The sequence below is a fragment of the Sylvia atricapilla genome, chromosome 1 (assembly GCF_009819655.1).
Source record: "Sylvia atricapilla isolate bSylAtr1 chromosome 1, bSylAtr1.pri, whole genome shotgun sequence".
Classification (NCBI taxonomy): Eukaryota; Metazoa; Chordata; class Aves; order Passeriformes; family Sylviidae; genus Sylvia; species Sylvia atricapilla.
This window is the reverse complement of record NC_089140.1, coordinates 105,626,206-105,644,260: the sequence shown is the minus strand read 5'-3', so window position 1 is coordinate 105,644,260 and position 18,055 is coordinate 105,626,206. Positions and strand designations below refer to the sequence as shown.

At 39.3% G+C, this 18,055-nt stretch overlaps 1 protein-coding gene across 2 annotated transcripts in view; it reads right to left on the bottom strand.

Annotated features, from left to right (window-relative positions):
- The window catches only part of RBBP8 (RB binding protein 8, endonuclease), a 35,440-nt gene extending 26,564 nt beyond the window's left edge, over nucleotides 1–8,876 (bottom strand). Inside the window, exons 1-3 of one of the 2 annotated variants that reach the window (XM_066329828.1) lie at nucleotides 8,708–8,876; nucleotides 5,871–6,091; nucleotides 727–769 (exon numbers count right to left, since the gene is read on the bottom strand). In XM_066329828.1, the coding sequence (XP_066185925.1) occupies nucleotides 727–769; nucleotides 5,871–5,982 (155 nt within the window). In that variant the 5' untranslated portion in view covers nucleotides 5,983–6,091; nucleotides 8,708–8,876. Of the gene's footprint in view, nucleotides 1–726; nucleotides 770–5,870; nucleotides 6,708–8,707 lie in introns of those variants that run through there. The other variant, XM_066329837.1, reaches the window with a different exon arrangement.
- Nucleotides 8,877–18,055: the final 9,179 nt, after the last annotated feature.

Here is an 18,055-nt window from a genome sequence, read left to right as displayed (position 1 = left end):
CACCTAAACCCTGTAAAATGCCCCATGAAGACAGTAAAACAACAGAAGGAACTAGGCTGCTGCTGGTTGGGAATTTTTCCCCTTAAAATTCTAGTGCACCTGATAAATGTGACTGACTTTTTTGGCTATGAAGGCACTGCATAATGGCCAGTCTCTGACCTAGGGTTTACAAGTCATTAGCTCCAATGCTGGAGTGGGATACAAAATAAGGTGCTTATTGTCATCTGATTACCAAGTTTGAAATACTAAACCCCAGGTATTCAGATGCAGCAAGGAGAACAAGACCTCCTATGTAACAGGACTGTATCTACAATGTGGCAGTTGTAGAAAGATTCCAACAATGATTAACCTATCTGGTATTTGTTCAGTCACAGCACTGATAATATTTCTCATCTAGAAAACTGCCTGATCAATTGAAGATTCCAGAACATGGAAACAACTTATGACACATGAGGCAAATATCAAAAGCAAGAGATAATTTCATCATTTCAGAGTAAAAAATGAGCAACTACTTAATTTATAAATTATACTTAAGAAATAACACACCCTGTAAAGAGCTCCATACATCTTCAGATGTCTTCAGCTGAATTATTAAAGTAAGCAGAGTTTTTTACACATTTAAAGGAAGAATCTATGAAACCTTAATTGATCTTACAAGAATTGCAGCTCATTAATGGGACTCTGATTCTCCTTTAATAAATCAGATCATTAAGGATGAGTACTTACAAGCATCTTTCCTTTTTCAACTTAGATATTTTCAGCTGTAAGCCTGAAAAGTAGAAAGAAGACATTACACGGTGCAGAATTCTGATTTAAAAAAATGAGTAAGACAATAAATTAACTCCATCTTTGCGACTGTCATCTGCAAAAAGAGACAAAAAATGTCATTAATCTGGAGAGAAAAAGGTTCCTTCTGGAATTTTTGAGTGTGTTCTACAGGATCTTGGAAACAAATACAGTCATTGTGATCTCCAGGAAATACGAACTTCTTAAACAAACACACAGATTTTCACTTACACAAGTAAACAAATACCTTTGTGAAGTAACCACACATGAATAGCCAGCACTGTCAATTTATTTTCATTGACTATGCCCACATAAGTAGCATAAAATATGTTCTGTGTGCACATAAATTCGTAATACTACACTCATAATGAAGCATCCAATCACTGAACTGAGAAATTCTTTACAGTGCAGAAAGGAAACATTAAAAATATGTGATTCAAGGCTTTAAAGCAAAGAAGGACAACATCCTTCTTAGGAGATGTGCTCAGTCAGAGCTTCCTTGGAATACCTGAAGGTGAACTGAGGAATATTTCATCTGTGGCCCTTCTCCCACAAAGAGTTCCACACTCCTAACTATATATTCTGAGCAGAAGTAAAAAGGTTTGCAAACACAAATGTTCTCAGCAGGAGTGGCCAGCAGACAGCCCAAGGGACAGAACACTGTCCAGCCAATCTGCTTGCAAGGTCTTGGGTGCATTTGTATGTGCACAGAGACAAGAAGATATTTATGCACAAAGCAGTTTAACAAGCAGGACACAGTGCTATGGAAATTTATGTGATATTACCAAACACACAAGCTGGCCATTCCTATTCCAAATAAACAATCAGATAGAATGGTTTCTTAAGCAGAAATCCAAGAGAAATTTTCATATCACATCAGAAAATTACATAACATTTCCTAGCATGGTAATTTTCTTCTAACTATGAAAAGTTGCTACCAGCTTCAGGTTGAACATCAGGTGTCTTGTAAGCTCTCTTGCAGAAGTATTATGAATTTAGGATTAGCAGGATAAACTTATAAAACCAGAACACTAGTAAGAAAACTTCAGACTGCTTTGAATTTAAGCCTAAATACACAGCTGATACTGTATCTTACTATAGAAAATGTAGGTTAAGGCAGGTAACAGACTATTTTTTCTCCTCTACTACACTCAACTAGGAACAGCTCTAAGGGAAAAATTAATTGCTTGAGAAGGTTCACTCTTCAAGCCACTTAAAATGTCAAGCCAGCCACAGACTCAGTGAACCCATACTTGTTACAAGATGGCAGTGAGACAATGAGTTAAAAATGCAGACAGACTACTTAAAAAAAATCTTAGGAAGTATAGCAAGATTTCTTTTATCTCCAAGCGTTCAGCACCTGTGAGACTTTATGTTCTATAATGCAGATCAGCACAGAAAGAGGGTTTATTTTTTTAAGTAGTTGCTATTCATCAAGTCAATTAGGCATCTGCAATTAGAACCCCTATAAAGCTTGCTTTAAAGCTGCTCCACGCCCATCGGAAGGAATGAAGCCGCACAACAATGCACCTCCTGTATGAACAGGTACTCTGTTCAGCAAGTATTTAGGATTGTAACTTTGGCAACCTGAGCAACCAATTGAAGAGGCAGGGCTCAAAAGGCCCAGTACTGTGCTCCAGGTAACACTATCTCCCCCTCTCACCTGAATTCAGAAGGAACTAAACTAGTTACTTAAAGGTTGCATTTTTTCTTAGTTCAAATGACTGCACTGAGAAGGCAGGAAACCAGCCTGTCACATTTATCCAAGAGCCTTGAAGTACTACATCTTCTGCAGTCTCTTCCTTTTGCTTTTCCAGAGCACTGAGAGTTTTTAAGCAGGCTCATTTAAGGAGCTTTGCTTTTTCAAGTTTCCTTATTTAACATAGGGAGCACATGAAACTGTAGAACTACACTATGCCCCTTCCCAATTCAATTTTATCTTTTGCACAATATTTTTATGGAATAGACAAGCTGTGGACCATATAAATGTGCATTACCTAAAGCTTGTAAGTGCATTAGTAAATGACACTCTACACCTATTAAAGCAACAGAGACTTTCTTTAAACTACCATTAGGCAGATGAATTAAACACTATTTTATGAAACTTGCTATTTGATTAGACTACATAGCTATAATATTTCAATAAATGGCTATGATAACTCCTGTTCTGATGAATTTTCAAATGTATTAAATGCATTTCCTTAAAATTGACAGTGCCTGGGAAGACTGTAGAATCTTTATCACTGAAGAGTTCTTGAAACAAGTTGGACAAGCTACTGTTAGCAATGACGCAGACATAATCCTACCTCAAGGGTACAGAGATGGACTAGATGACCTTCGAAAACCCCTTCCAGCTCCGTTTTCTACAATTATTTACTTTTGAGGAACTTCCAGCCATTTCCTTTCCTACAGCAATCCATCAATGAGTTTGCTTTATTCATAAGTTTCTCTCCTTCTATGAGTACAGTTTTTTCTCTACTGATACCCTCTGCTTTTCAGAGGTAAGCAGTAATTTAAAAAATTAGGCTGTTTCTTGTACATAAAACACTGCTCACATTTCTATGCTGCATTTTCAGTACAGAGTTTTAGATTTAAATTAATCCTCAGAAACCATCTTGAGAAGATCCACATGCAGCAAGACTATATAATTACTACAAGCAAGAGGTAAGAATTACTACCTGTAGAAATAAATCGGTTTATAAAAAGCATTATTAAATTCCTTTGAATCTTCTAGGCACTATGCAAGAATCCCACACATTCATAAAAGCCAGTAGTTTTAATGACCATTATTCTGAGCTGTTGAGTGCTTCTCCATGAAAAGTCAACTGACACTGACCATACCAAACATCTATGGGATGTAGGTGTCCTGTCCATTGTCTCAAAATGAATTTAAGTTAAATAATAGCTAATTTGGGTGAAGAAGGCTAAAATTTGAATTTTTTTGGAAGTGATCAGTTTAAAAGAAGAAGAAGCTGGATTTCTTTACATCACGGTGGAAAAACACATCCTTTACAATAATAAAGTAATATCAAAACTCAGTAAAATCCCTTTCAAAACTGCATGAGCTTGAAGTATTCTTCAGTCTACATTCTATAAGTATAACTTGTATATACAACGTCTGACTACATTAAGTTCATGTGTCATAAATTCCACTTTTCATGGATTTTAAATTAAAAAAATTCCACCATTTCAGTGTTTAGTACATTGTACAGGCAAAAAGCTTTTCCAACAACTACTAACTTTCCCTTAATCCACCTTCCACCACCTTTAAAATAATTTTTGCTGACATTCAGATTGGAAAGTCATGAGTCAATTTTAATTCTTATTTATAGACTTCAGAAACAAGTAAAGTCTAGGCAAGTCTGTGTTTGATGTTTCTAAAATATCTTCCAGTACCATTTTCTATAAGAGGATCCCCACCTCCTGAAAAAATTAACTATCCTTCAGGCATGCCTTTGATGTTATCATGGAAGACCTAATTTTGCCTAACACGGTGTGGGACATACTGACAAAGGGCTAGGCATGAAAAAGACTGCCTGGTGGCAAAATTACCTGGCCACACCCTGCATGCATTCTAAAGAGTATCTTGCTTGCATAAAGAAAACCCAAACTTGAAAATCACGTGCTGCACACCCCAAGAAACTAGAGAAAGGGTCACTCAACATAAGTCTCTACATCAGAGCTTTTTGTTTGTTAAGTTTTTGTTGTTCAGACATGCCATAGATTGCCAGATCCTATTCTGTCGGTACTTCCGCATTTATCTGTGGTTGACATCACACCCACTCCAAAAAGAATCATCAACAATTAAAAAAAATAAATATTAAAAAAAGTTAATTTTCTGTGTGTTTTGGAACACAATATAAAATTGTAGTTCATATGTTAATGTAAAGAAATGCTACTGTCTGCTATAGTCTTCTTTCCAGTTGCCATATTGGTATATGCTTTTTGGTTGTTTGTTTCATCTGGTTTTTTTCTTTTAATAATCAACAACAAAGTGTCACGGCCCAGTGCTGGAAATTGTTGAATCAAGACTTTCTGTAGGAGGCATGTAACATCTATTAATTATAAAACAATCTCTAACAGGTTTTGAAACCAAGAAGTGATGGGATAACTCGGCCAAAATGGACAGACCTGAAACTGTTTTGAGGCTAGTAGAAACAACCAAGGCCACTGAAATGGTCTGGGTTAAGATTCACTTGCGTGGCTAAAGCTCTTAAATCACAAAAACTCACCCACTTTCACTCCAGTCTAATATAAGTACTATTTCATACATAAGGATAAACTTGTTAGAAGATACAGTCCAGAAGTACAGTCCAGTTAGAACAGTAAAATACTGTTTAATTCCATCCAAAAAAATGGATCATGTGACTTTCGCAGAAAAAAATGTTAACTTATTTCATATTTTTAGCAAAACCCCTTATGAATACTCTTTGTAACACAGTATTACAGTAACAATACATATGGTGCAACCATTCATATTTTCCGAATTACTGAGGAATGAACAGACATTAACAGCCAATCTGTAGTAAAATTCTTATTACAAGTCACATAATGTAAGAGAAATCATATTATAAAAACATAATAAATTTTGCTGAAGAAATTTAGAACACTAAAATCTGAAGAAATAGTTTTCACTTCAGTGACATTAATCTGCAGTGATTCTGCACAAGTTAGGGGAAATAAACAATGCAAATAATTTTCATGTCTCTGAAGCAACTAAAGCCAAAAGTGAAAGAAAAGAATCCATTGAATAACATGGTTTGGAAATTTGCATCATAATCCATTAAAGGTAAAGTAACACACAAATATTTTGTAGGCAAGCAGAGACTCCACAGAACATTGTGTTACTTTTTTTTCACTGACCTAGCAAATCATTTATACATGTTGGTAGTTTACTCCTGTTAAATCAAGCTTAGGTGGTCAAACTCTAAGGACCATTTGTAATCATTGGGTCCAACTTTCTGCAGAACTGAAAACATTAAAAATCTATTTAGTTTCACGCAGAGTATTTTGGTTCAAAGTTTTCCTGCGGTAAATGACAAATACCAACTTTAACCTAACAAATCCAACCTTCAATGATTTACCTTGCACTTCTTTATCATGACATTCTTTCAGTTTGGACCACAGTTCTTTGAAGAAGTCTCCTGCAGGTTCTGCAGAACTAGGGCTCCCACAGCTTCCTCCAGATGCATTCATCTTGCTTTTTTCTGCTCTCAGCTTCTTTGACTTGCAAAACTGGTTCACTCTCAAACTTTGTATTTTAAATTACATAGTTATGAAACTGTTTCTGAAGAGAGGCGTAAGTCTGTAACAACAGAATGATAACACATTTAAATTTATCAGAGCATAACTTGTAGCCATGGATTAAATGCAAAGTTTACTGTCTATTCTTCTTGACAAAATATATTTATATACTTTCATACTGACAGTCACCCTAAAAGCTTGGAAAATGCTAAATAATTACAAACTAACAGAATTCTCCTCCCCTTCAAAAGCTATCAACTTAAAATTAGATTAAAATACTTTGGAGTCTTTATTTTTTTTCCTACCTAAAGATACAGTTATACCAAATCCTGTTTTCCAAAAGGATGCCATAGTACCAAAATCTGGCTGCCAGCAAAAGCATTTGTCAAAAGTTTTATCAGAGATGGATTTCTCTATATACATCCTTTACATAAACTTGAATTCAAATGACACCCTTTTGCAAAGAAAAGCTCACATCCCCTTGAAGTCTCCATAATTCTGTATTAAAATTACTCCCATTCCCTGACAAAAAAAAAAAAAAAAAAAAAAAAGGAGCGTAATCACAAAAACACACGAATCTTCAAAACATAAATACTTGAGAAGAACTATCCAAGTGAGATAGCTCTGTCTTAGAAGCTTGACTGCCTACAAAATTTAGGATCATCTTACCCATAATTCTCACTTGTTTTGAAGGCTTCCTTACCGAGATGATGCCCTCAGGCAAACTATAGGGGAAGCATGGTACTCAGATCTGAGCCAAGGTAAGATTCAATTCTGCTGGCTCTGGGTGTCCAATATTGAAATACTACTGTAATCTCTGTCCTTCAGTTCCCTCTGTGTGAAACTGGACAATTTAAGTTTTCCCCATTTTTATGCAGTCGATTTTAAACAAACACTTTTGAACAGGGATTGTCATTACCAGGTAGACAAAGCTATCTCTATGACCTTGTAATATAAAATGCAGTAAGAAAAAAAAAAAAAAAAAAAAAAAAACAAAAACAAAAACAAAAAAAAACCCTAGGTATTTTGTATACTATTCCTAAATTAGCAACTTGAGCAAGCAAATCACTATGCCTATACTGCCAAATGGAAGGAACAATTTGGTCTCAAGTTTTTGAGGTGTAAGTTGTAGTTCAGATGATACAAGGCCCATGAATAGTCAAGAAGCTGCATTTCCTATCTTGAGAGCCTTCAAACAACACAGAGTATCTGAACGTGGCTACTGGTCCTCCAGATTCATCACCATCAAATGTTCAGTCCAGTGGTCAGTAACCAAGTGTAGGGCCTGGAGGCTTTGGTTCCACTCTCCTGTCTCATCTCTATGAGCACTGTTTTAAGCCACTTTTTTTTCAGCCCAGCTGCCTTTACAATGGAATAAAAATAATGAAACAAAACATTATTCTCAACAGAAACACTTGAACTGTATGTTTTCTATAGTATAAGGATACTTAAAATGTTACACTAATGCAGCCAGCAGCTCCACATTTGCATTAACTTTCTCTGTCCATAGCAAATTCAATGCCTATTTCAGGATATGCCTTCAAGTGTGCAAATGTTATCTTCAGAGAAATCCTTAAGAGAAAATAAAATTATCCTTTGAAATTAACAATGCCTACAGAAGTTGAACAGTAATTTGCTTGCATCTTTGCAGCTGAAATGCTCCACTTTGTATGCAGCCACATTAAGCCATCTTACAACACTTTGTGGAACCAATTGCCTAGGATCATGTGACTGATTAGGAATGGCTTTAAACTTCTGCTTTTTACCTTCAACAGATGTTTCACCATCAAGCCTTTTCTCTATCAAGCACACGCCTGCTTCCACTTACTGTTTCAGATTTAAGTACGTCAGATGACTCATTTCCGCGGAAAAGTCAGCTGACTCTAGACAGTAAATGGTGTTTGTAGTGTTTGTTTTGGGGTTTTTTTCCCCCCAAGATGACTGCAAGGAAAAAAAAAAATGCACAAAGTTCCTGCAAATTATTAGCACACCAACCGAATACAAATAGAGAAAAAAAGAGCAAGGCATTTTCCCAAGCTTCAGCTGCTTCAAGATCCCAAAATGATACATTGCTTCCTACAGGTGTTCAACCTCCCTTAAAACACAGGGCCCGCAAGAAGTGTTCAAGCCGAGCCCTTGACAGGCCGGGGCAGCCGCACAGATGTAAAAGTGACGGCTTAGTCTCCAGCCCTAAGAAAGTGCTTTCCAGTCCTTAGGGGAAAACAACTCCAGAGCTGGATGTACGGACACTCGCGGGGCAGGGACATCACTGGAAGCTGCTTGGGGCTGAGGGTGGAAGCACAGCGCCAGCCCCTCTCCCGGATGCCCTGCTTTGCTGCTATCCCGCCGACTGCCGCTTTCACAGAACCACCTAAAAGCGTCCATTTCCATCTTCTTCCACAAACCAACTCCCTCCGGCACCGTAAAGCTTTCCACGGCTTCATCAGTGATTGCCTCCAGGAATCCATCAGCACCGACAAACGCGCCGAGGCTGCTTATCGGTGTTGATTCCTTCCGCCGGGGACACACCGCCCCTCCGGGATTCTGGGCAGCACCCGGCGCCTCCATCCCCACCAAAAACCACCGGCTGCTCCTACAAACTCAACTTTCCTTTACTTCTCGGCGGTGAACTTTGTTTTCCTTTCCCTCTTGCACGAACACCGCACAGAAAACTCACTCGAAAGACACGCCGGGATGCTCTGGGAAATCCTGCCATGACCAACACCTGGGAGCTTCCCGCCAGCTTGGGTCACACCCCGCAGCCGGGACGCCAGAGGAGCGGTATGGCATGTCCTACACGCCGGGAGCCTCCCAGACGGAGAGAAGGGGGCTCCCCGGGGCGGGCGGGGCAGCGCCCGAGAAGCGCCCGGCGGGACCCGGGCCCGGCGCGGCTGTGGCGGGGGCGGAGCGGGGGCGGAGGGCGAGCGGAGCGCGAGCCGTTACCTGGTTGGCTCCCGGCGGCTCCGCGCGCCGGCGGCGGGAAAAAAAGAAAAACTGCAGCGAGTGCCCAGGGAGGCGGGGTGCGCGCAGCTCTCGCGAGGCTTCCGCGCTGCTCTCGCGAGACAGCGGCAGCGTGAGGGTCTGAACGCTCCCCCCGGGTGGCCGCCGGCGGGTTCCGGTGGCGGGGGTGACGCAGCCACAGCATCACGGGATTAGCTGGGTTGGAAAGGACCGCTGAGATCGTCGAGTCCTACCTTTGACCAAACACCACCGTGTCAACTAGACCATGGCACTGGCTGCCACATCCAGTCTTTCCTTAAACACCTCCAGGGAGGGTGACTACCACCTCCCTGGGCAGTCCATTCCAATGTTTAATTATCCTTTCTGTGAAGAAACTCTTCCTAATGTCCAACCTAAGCCTCCTCTGGAGCAACCTGAGGCCACTTCTTTTTGGCCTGTAACTTGTTGCTTGGGAGAAAAGGTTGACTTGGCTCCAGCCTCCTTTTTGGTGGTTGTAGAGGGCACAGCCTTATTCATCTGAGCCTCCTCCAGGCAAAACGCCCCCACCCCCTCAGCTCCTCATTGGGACTTGTGCTCCAGACCCTTTTAACAGCTTTGCTGCCCTTCTCTGGACACGCTCCAGCACCTCCACATCCTTCCTGAACTGAGGGGCCCAAACCTCAGAGCGTCACCAGTGCCGAGTACAGGATCCTGCTGGCTGCGCTATTTCTGACACGGGCCGGGATGCCATTGGCCTTCTGGGCACGCTGCTATTTCGTTGAGGTCACCAGGTGTCTCAGCCTTCTCCTCCTCTGGCCCGTTACTTGGGGTTTCCATAGAGAGCTGCCAGAGGAAAACTGATGGGACAACCCAGGCCCTGGCAGGTGCCATAGTTCAATGTGACAGCAGGCACAGAACAGTCCGGAAAAGCAAGGGTGTGTGAGAGACCTGAGAGAGCCTGCATTGAAACAAATGCTGTTCCTGCCTTTCTGAAAGAAGTTTCTGCTGGTTTAGATATAAAGAGGATCATTGGGGTGTACAGTTGTGCCAGAAGTGGCTTTGCCTTTAAGGCTATGCTTAAGTCTGTCTGTGCCTGAGGGTTTGTAACCTGGTTGCTGGGGCTTGCGCACAGACGTATGAAGGGGGTTTCCCCCATCCTCTTGATCAGAACAGTTTCCATGGCTCATCATTTTACTGTACAACAGAGCAGCCTAGGCATATTTTTGTGTTTTGTGTGAGTATGGAAACAGTAGGCACATATAATTAATACAGTATAAGGCTGCTGAACTTTTTTGTCACTACTCTTTTTTTTCCCCCAAATTGCAGATAAATGTTCCTTCATTCATTGGGACCAGCCCTGCTGTCTGCAATGAGATAAAGCTCTTGAGTTGAGGTACTTCATAGTGATGAAATAGAAACAAAACAGTTTTTCACTATTACTGTTCTGCCTTCACATGGTTCCACTGGACCATTTTGGTACCCTATAGGAGTGTAGGAACTCTTGCAGAGACAGCTTGGTGGCATGACTAGAAGAGATAATAATGATCAGTGATAATAATGTGATAATAGTGATCAGTTTGGAAGGGAGAGTACTGCAAACATACTTTCTAGATTGTTAAAAGTAATATTTTAGAAGTTAAGTCTTTGGGTGTTTCATAACTGTTAGTAGCTGTTCCATCTAATTCTTTTTACATTACTCAGATCACTCAGGTCTCAAGAAAACATCATAAATAAGGAGCTACAGCATAAATAAAACTGGATCTGAAATACTATTTTAACATTTTTGAGGGGTTTTGAAATACTGTAAGACAGGAGATGACACGTGATTCAAGCTTCAAATCTGTTGTTCCCCATTGTTGGAAATGTACATGGTTTCCCATTAAGTACATGAATTCTGAAGTATTTGGAAAAAATCTTGTACTTTTGTGCTCATTTCTCATCATTGTTTAACCACTTATTTTTCAACTTAGGTTTAACCACTTACTTTTCAACTTGTTGTTCAGGAGCTCAGCAGCAGATTACTCATTGTAAAATCGAATTGTAAGTTTGATCCATTATCAGATCAGTAGACATATGGTGGAACTATTAGCTACGTGTTTTGGAAGAAGCTGCCATGTCATAGTAGGTTGTGATAGACACTCCAGTCTTTCTAAATAGTGCTTGTTTGCAGCTTTTATTCTGCTTTTGAAATTTCTGTAATCTAAAAGTTTGTGATGTAGGCAAGCAATCATTTCCTTATATTAAGAGAACAGATGTCTTAAATCTACACACGGATCTGATAAGTAGCAATAAAATAGCCCTCTTGCTGATTGATCAGATACTTTACCATAAACTGTACCTTTCTTACTATTTATAGGAAGAACTCTGGCAAATAATTGTGTCATCCCTTTTATTTCCCAATAAACCCTGAGCTGTTTGTTTTTGTATTCTCTCATGTTGATCTTTACAGCAATATAAGTCCACTGACTTCTACAGCGTTATCCTTATCTACTCCACAGTAAGTGAAAACAGAGTAACGCTAACGGTTGAACTTTACTTTTATCTCCCTTCCAGATTTATTTGATTTTATGTACTCCATAATCACATAGTTGGCCACTGAATAGATCCCTGGCTCATTGAACATGCTAGAAAGCTACTGGAGAGTCTGATATTCCACATTCACACACTGGGTGTCTTAAGATGACTAGTCCAACTGGAACTGCATCTCATTCACCTCGTAAAAGTAAACACACACACCTAGACAATAAAACTGTGGGAAAAATGCTTCACCGTTGCTGTGCTTGAACAGATACAAAACTTCCTGTGGTGTTATGGCTCGTGTCCAGATTTCAAAATAATCCTTACTGTGGCACATTGAACTAGGTGACAGAACACTTATCCATGGGCAATTCTGCAAAAAGGGAATTTTGTTTTGTCCTAGCCCATTTTAGACCTGGATGATCTGAAATGTTTAATCCTATAGTAGTACCTGGAGCTGTTGATTTTCAGTTACAGTTTAGTGGCAGTGCCTTTCTCCTTGATGACTGGACTATTTACCAGCAAACCAGCTAATAACTGAAATTCTATTGTAAGAGTACTGCAGTGTTGCAGCACAGATAAAATTAAAAATAGCCTTTAATTCGCACATGCCTCCCTCCCTTTTTGAGGGGTAGTACAGAGGCTGCATCAGTGTTTCCAACCACTCAGGTAGCAGCAGATGGCCTAGTTCACTGCATATGCATACAAAGTAGGGCTAAAATACATTAGCAGAAAGCTTAGGGTTTTTTGTTTGTTTCTATTACTTTAAATTTAGATGTAAACATTAAAACCAGATTTTAATTACAATAGGAAGTTTAATTTAAATATTTCATTTGCTTTATGTACAGAGATAACTATTTCATTCTTTGCATATATATACACAAATATATATATGTATGTATGTATGTATATATAAAATAAAATAGTGAGGTCCTTATCTATTTGCATCAGATTTAATAGATCACACATACATATACATGGCAAATGTATTCACAACCTCCTCGACTTGCAGATCTGCGACTGAAGGATAAATATATTATTGCTTAAATCTCTAGTCGTGTTCATTTAATGTACTTTTTGTTACAGCTGCAAATAAGAACATCAAAGGAGGCCAACTTCAGGTGCAGCAAATAGGAGTATGTGGCACAGTTCAGCTGCTACCTAAATGGAATTTGAACTGGAAGTGCTCTGAGTAGCATGATTTCTTACACCAGGGAGGACAACAGACACCACCACTCCTGTCCGTCACAGGTGGTTGCTTTCTCTGGAAAAATAGGGAGGAGCCACTCCATCACCCCACTAGTTGAATTTGATTCTTCTCAAGCTACTTGCGTAGCCACATTTGAAACTTAGCCAAGATCAAATTCCCCAATGCCAGTAACACTGTTCATTTTAAGGAACTCTGTTCTTTGAAGTGCTTTCACTGCTCCTCATCTATAGTCATAAACTAGCAGGGCTTATTCAACTCAAACTCTCAGGTCTCCTAGGAAGTATTGATGGAGGGAAAAAAAAAAAAAAAAAAAAAAAAAAAAAAAAGGCAACCTGAGAGATGCTGTTGCAGGACCCCTGGTCTTCAGGCTCTAAGCAGCAGTGCCTATTTGTGTTAGCTGCATGCGGAACTGTTTTGCTCATACTGATGTTTCTCAGGGTAACATGACCAGTTTGAGTAATTATGTGTATTTATCTCAGCTTTGGAAGGCTGAAGTAGAAGTTAACAGATCTGTGCAAAAAACCATGCCACCTACCTTTTGCTGTAGTGAACAACACGAATTCAGGGATAGAAAAGAAACAATATGTAGGAAGTAATATTTTACTTACCATCTAGGAGAAAAAAATCCCCACACAACAGCCCCTGCGCTTCCAGCCCCCTAAAAAGGAAAGGCAGCTGAGGAAAACCCAAATAAAACAGAACACATAAACTGGAGAGAGGATGGCAAGCAGCATTTTGAAAGAGTGGTTTATTTGAATTTTAATATATTCAAAATGTTCTGTGTTAAAATCCTATAGCTTTGGAAATCAAAGCTCTCTTGTAGCCTTTTGTAGGCTCTACACAGAGTTCTTGTGCAAACCATAGAGTTCAGCCAGCTGTAATGTTTCTTTGGAGAATGGTTTATCCCTTAGCAAGTTTTCCTTATGTATTTGATAGCAGAATCAACTGAGAATATAAGAAAATTAAACTTTTTTTCCTGATGAATTTTATCAGCTTCTGAGAAAGTTTTCCTATGTTCTTTTCTGTTTATCCACACTTTGAAGAAAAAAAATTTACACACACATACAGTGCTGCTAATGAGAAGTGATTTCACTTCATTGATTTTTTTAAGAGGCTCAGGAGGCCTTTTTCTTGGCACTCTACAAAAGAATAATATTAATTTTAGCATCAACCTGGAAATAGCTGGCAGTAGACATAATTGAAGCTTCCTGCTGTGTGACTACCATAAAGTCTTACATAATCCTGTATAGATATTTTGTATCTAGTGGTTTATATCCACTGATTCTGATATGGGGTTTTTCCACATCACAGAAGAGAATGGTAATTGTTTTGCTTAAAGTTAGACAAAACCAGGAATTCCTGGGAGACGGAAGTAGCTATGTGATGGTTTTTAAAAAATGTAGCTACACAGATATTGAAAAGATTCACATTTACTTAAATTAAAGAGTTATTTTGTCCTAACAGGCATGACAAAACCTGTCTTCATTCCTTTCTATTCAGCTCAGCAAGTAGTTCTGTGCTCCAGTAGTTAATCAGTTACCAGGTTCCACAGCTTTTGTTTTTACACTGTTTAATTTTTCTTCTTTGACACAGAACCTGTGAATGGATTCAGCTGCAGATACAGGTACAACTTTCAGGTCATACTCTTTATGACTAGCGCTGCTTTTTATTGCCATTACCACCACCATTACTCATTCTAAACAAGTAAATTTCTAATAAGTATGTAGAAAGAAAACAATAAGAATCACAAGTAAGTTTCCTATCCTACCATGAAATAGATAAATCTAGGCTTAAGTAGCTCACTCTGTAAAATTGAACAATTAAAAAATTAGTCTGGCAAGAATTAGTAACAACACATCTTACCCTAATAGCACTATTACACTATCACAGCACTGCTGTTATGTGACCGGGATTATAAGAACACCGTATAAAAGAGAAGACCAATAAGAAATACTTAAGTGAGCTGTTCAAAATACCAAGTCATTGGCTATAGAGTTTCTATCTCTCACTCCCATGCTAGGTTAATTGAACTGTCTCTGCAGCAAATACTGCAGACAGAGCAGATGATGTTGAGCTGCACACAGAATGCTCAAACAGCTGCAATTACCAAAATCCTGTCATCAAGTGCCATAGAGACTGGCGGTGCTCACACACATTAAGGAAATAGCCACTCTACCACTTCAAGCATCAGAGAAATTTTTTGCTTAAGGTTATCTTAAATTAATTTTAAAGAAAGATTTGCAAAACTCACCCTTCTGTTTGAATTGTGAAAAGTTCTGTTCTTGGTCGGGGTGATAAATATTTACTATTGACTTCCCCTCCAGCTATAAACCTCAAGTGTAAGTGAGATGAGGAAGCCACTGTGGACCACACTAGAGAGTGCCGAGAGGAGATCTGCTGCACCTAAGATATATACAATGTGCAATGGATAACCTAATATGCCTTTCATTTAACTGGCTGGGCAGGTTTCTGCATTCTGGAGAGCATGGAATCATACCAGAATTTGTTGGCATAACAGGCCCGTCAGACCGGTTCCCGGGGCACCCAGGAACCTGCCCAACCAGTCTGCATCAAAGGCCGGCCCAACATGCTGCAGCTCAGCTCGGCTGGGGAGGCTTCTACGCCGCGAATTATTCATGCCTCTGTCAACTCCCTTGTACTACTCAGAGAGAATGATGTAGCCTCCAGCAAAATAATTTACCGAGGGGTGGGGGAGTGATACATCCTTGTGAAGTGTAGCAAGATCTTATTGTCATAAATTTTGTTTCATTTTATATGCAGATGAACTGGGCTAGAGGTCTGCTCAGCATAAGTGCAAAGAGAAACAGAGAAGAAAATTTGTTTTTTTTTTTAAATAACACTAACAGTATAGACTTATTATAATGGAGTAACACCAAATCTTTAGTGTGACCAGCTAAAACCCCCTGACATTATGCACTAATTCAGATTTAAAGTATATTTAGTGTGTGCATAGGATCCAGCATGTCTCTGTTACCACATGAGAGGCAGCACATTAGGAGTTTGCACGTGGAATATCCACCTTGTGACTTTACTGGAGCTCTAGGTCTGTACAAGCTGACCCTGAGTTACAGCACAGCCTATTTCAAGGTGAAACAGGTCAGAGAACATGGCACATATAGGACATGCTTCCATAACTGTTAGGAATGCAGCAGTTGCCCTGCTACAATAGCACATGGGCTGCAATGGCAGCTAATGGCAGCTGTGCTGCTTCTTGTTCATGGCTGTGGGGCAAGAATTAGTTGCACAGCAGTCCTGCATATTGCATAGTTATTCAGGCTGTAGGCAGAGATCAGCATATGCCTCAACAGAAGCCTGCATCTGTGTAAACTTAGTACTTTTTTTTTTTTTTTTTTTTTTTTTTTTTTTTTTTTTTTTCAGATACAAATAACACCTTTGGAAATGTAATCAAGGGTACATATACAATCAGGCTTGTAAACCTGTGCTTATTTTTTGTTTAGACACCTAAAATTTAAACACTCAGGATTGAAAAATTTTGCTGTATTGAATGTTGTCAAAGGCAGTGAGTAACTGTCAAAAACTGTGTTTGTTCATAAAATGATCCCACAGTGATATTTATCATTTTTTTAGATAAACTTTTCTTACTTACCAATTTCAATAATAGTTACTAGACAACTTGTGATCAGAACAGGAAGTTACCATGAAATTCAAACAGTGTTGTGTGGCAGTGTTTTCACCACTAGCCGGAATAGGAAAGACAAGCTGATATTTGAATATACTCAGATGATTTTACTGCAGGAAAGTAACCCTTCCTATAAAACTGCATTGAAAGGAAGGGTCTTTAGTGAAGACAGCTAACTGAGCTGAAATGCCAGATGTATGCTGTTTGTGCTTGCAGTCACACCACCTTAGGCTATGATTGCATACAGCTAAGCAGGGCTGGGCTGGGTCAGTACTTGGATAAGGGATTTACAGAAAGTCCGCTGCAGGAAGTGGTTTTGGTGATTCAGGAGGCTGTACTGAATAATCGGGCATCACTGCCAAATGTGATTGGAGACCTTGGGTTCTGAGTATGCCCCAGTCTTGGTGCCATATCAAATGGAAGTTTTTAAAGACTCCAAAGCCCTTTCCACAAGCACTTCATCTTGAACTGTAAATCCCTATCCAACGTTAATGTACCATGTCTGCCTATGATTTGAGTTTTATGAATGTCGCATAATTGGATGAACTGTGTAACTGATTAGCACGTGTAAATTACCACCCCAAATAGCTGTGAGACTGTGCAATGCGGCAAAGGTTCTGCTCATGTACTAGACTTAAGGAGGGCTGGTGTGCTTCAAAGCTGGTCTACTTCCAACTATGTCAGCTGGTCTAATAAAAGATACTGTCTGAAATGTTTCTTTCTGCATCCTGAGTCATCATTAAACTTGGAGTCTTATAGTAAACCTGATGGTGGGTCTTTAAAGGCATTGTACATGCCTTTAAACTTGAACTCTTATTGGACTCTGAAAAGTGTAGGGGTAAAAGGGATGTTTACTACCTCTTCCTTTCACTTGAGAGCTTAAAAAAGGGGTTTTTATTCCAGACTTGTTCCCCCCAAACAAAATGCACCAGGTACACCCCTTAGAGATTCAGCAGGAACTTTTCCTTAGTTAGAGCTTCTCATACAGAGTTGCTCTCAGGATTGAGATTTTAAGTTATGCTTTTATATTCATTTCCACAAGTTACAGAAATATGGTTTTTTATAAGTAAAAGGCAAAAGTATAAGACACAGAAGTTATTGCATGTATCAACACATATTTTGAGATCAGTTGACTCTTGTTCTCAGCCTCATAACTCATAACAGTTCTAAATGTAGACTTTCCACAGATATAAATATTGTAGTATCAGGCTTGCTGGGAGTTCTCTGTAAGAGAGATAGTTTTTCCTCCTGAAGAAGGCAGTATAATTATCTGAAGGACCTATTTCTCTCTTATTTCAAATATAGTTTGCAGTGAATAGATTTCACAGATGAATTCTCTTCAAAATCAAACCTACTGTTACAGGCTTTTCTAGTTAAGAATAAAGTATAAGTTGTTTGTCATCTCCAGCTTCCATTAAGAAAAGTCTCATAATGCTTATCTGTGAACTCTACCAATTTATACAGTGATCTCATAAAATTTTCTTCAGAAGAGAAGTCTCAGAGAGGTGCAATTCTAAAAAGTAAGACAATATAAATGGTGCAGGCTTCAACTTGTTCTTATAGTGAAGGTATGCACAAACATTCATGTCTACAAGTATTCATTACAGAGAGTTTACAACATACCTCCCCGTAGCTATCAAAAGCAGTTCAGTACATTCACCAGCAAATTCAGATAACACACATGCCCTCACCCCCTA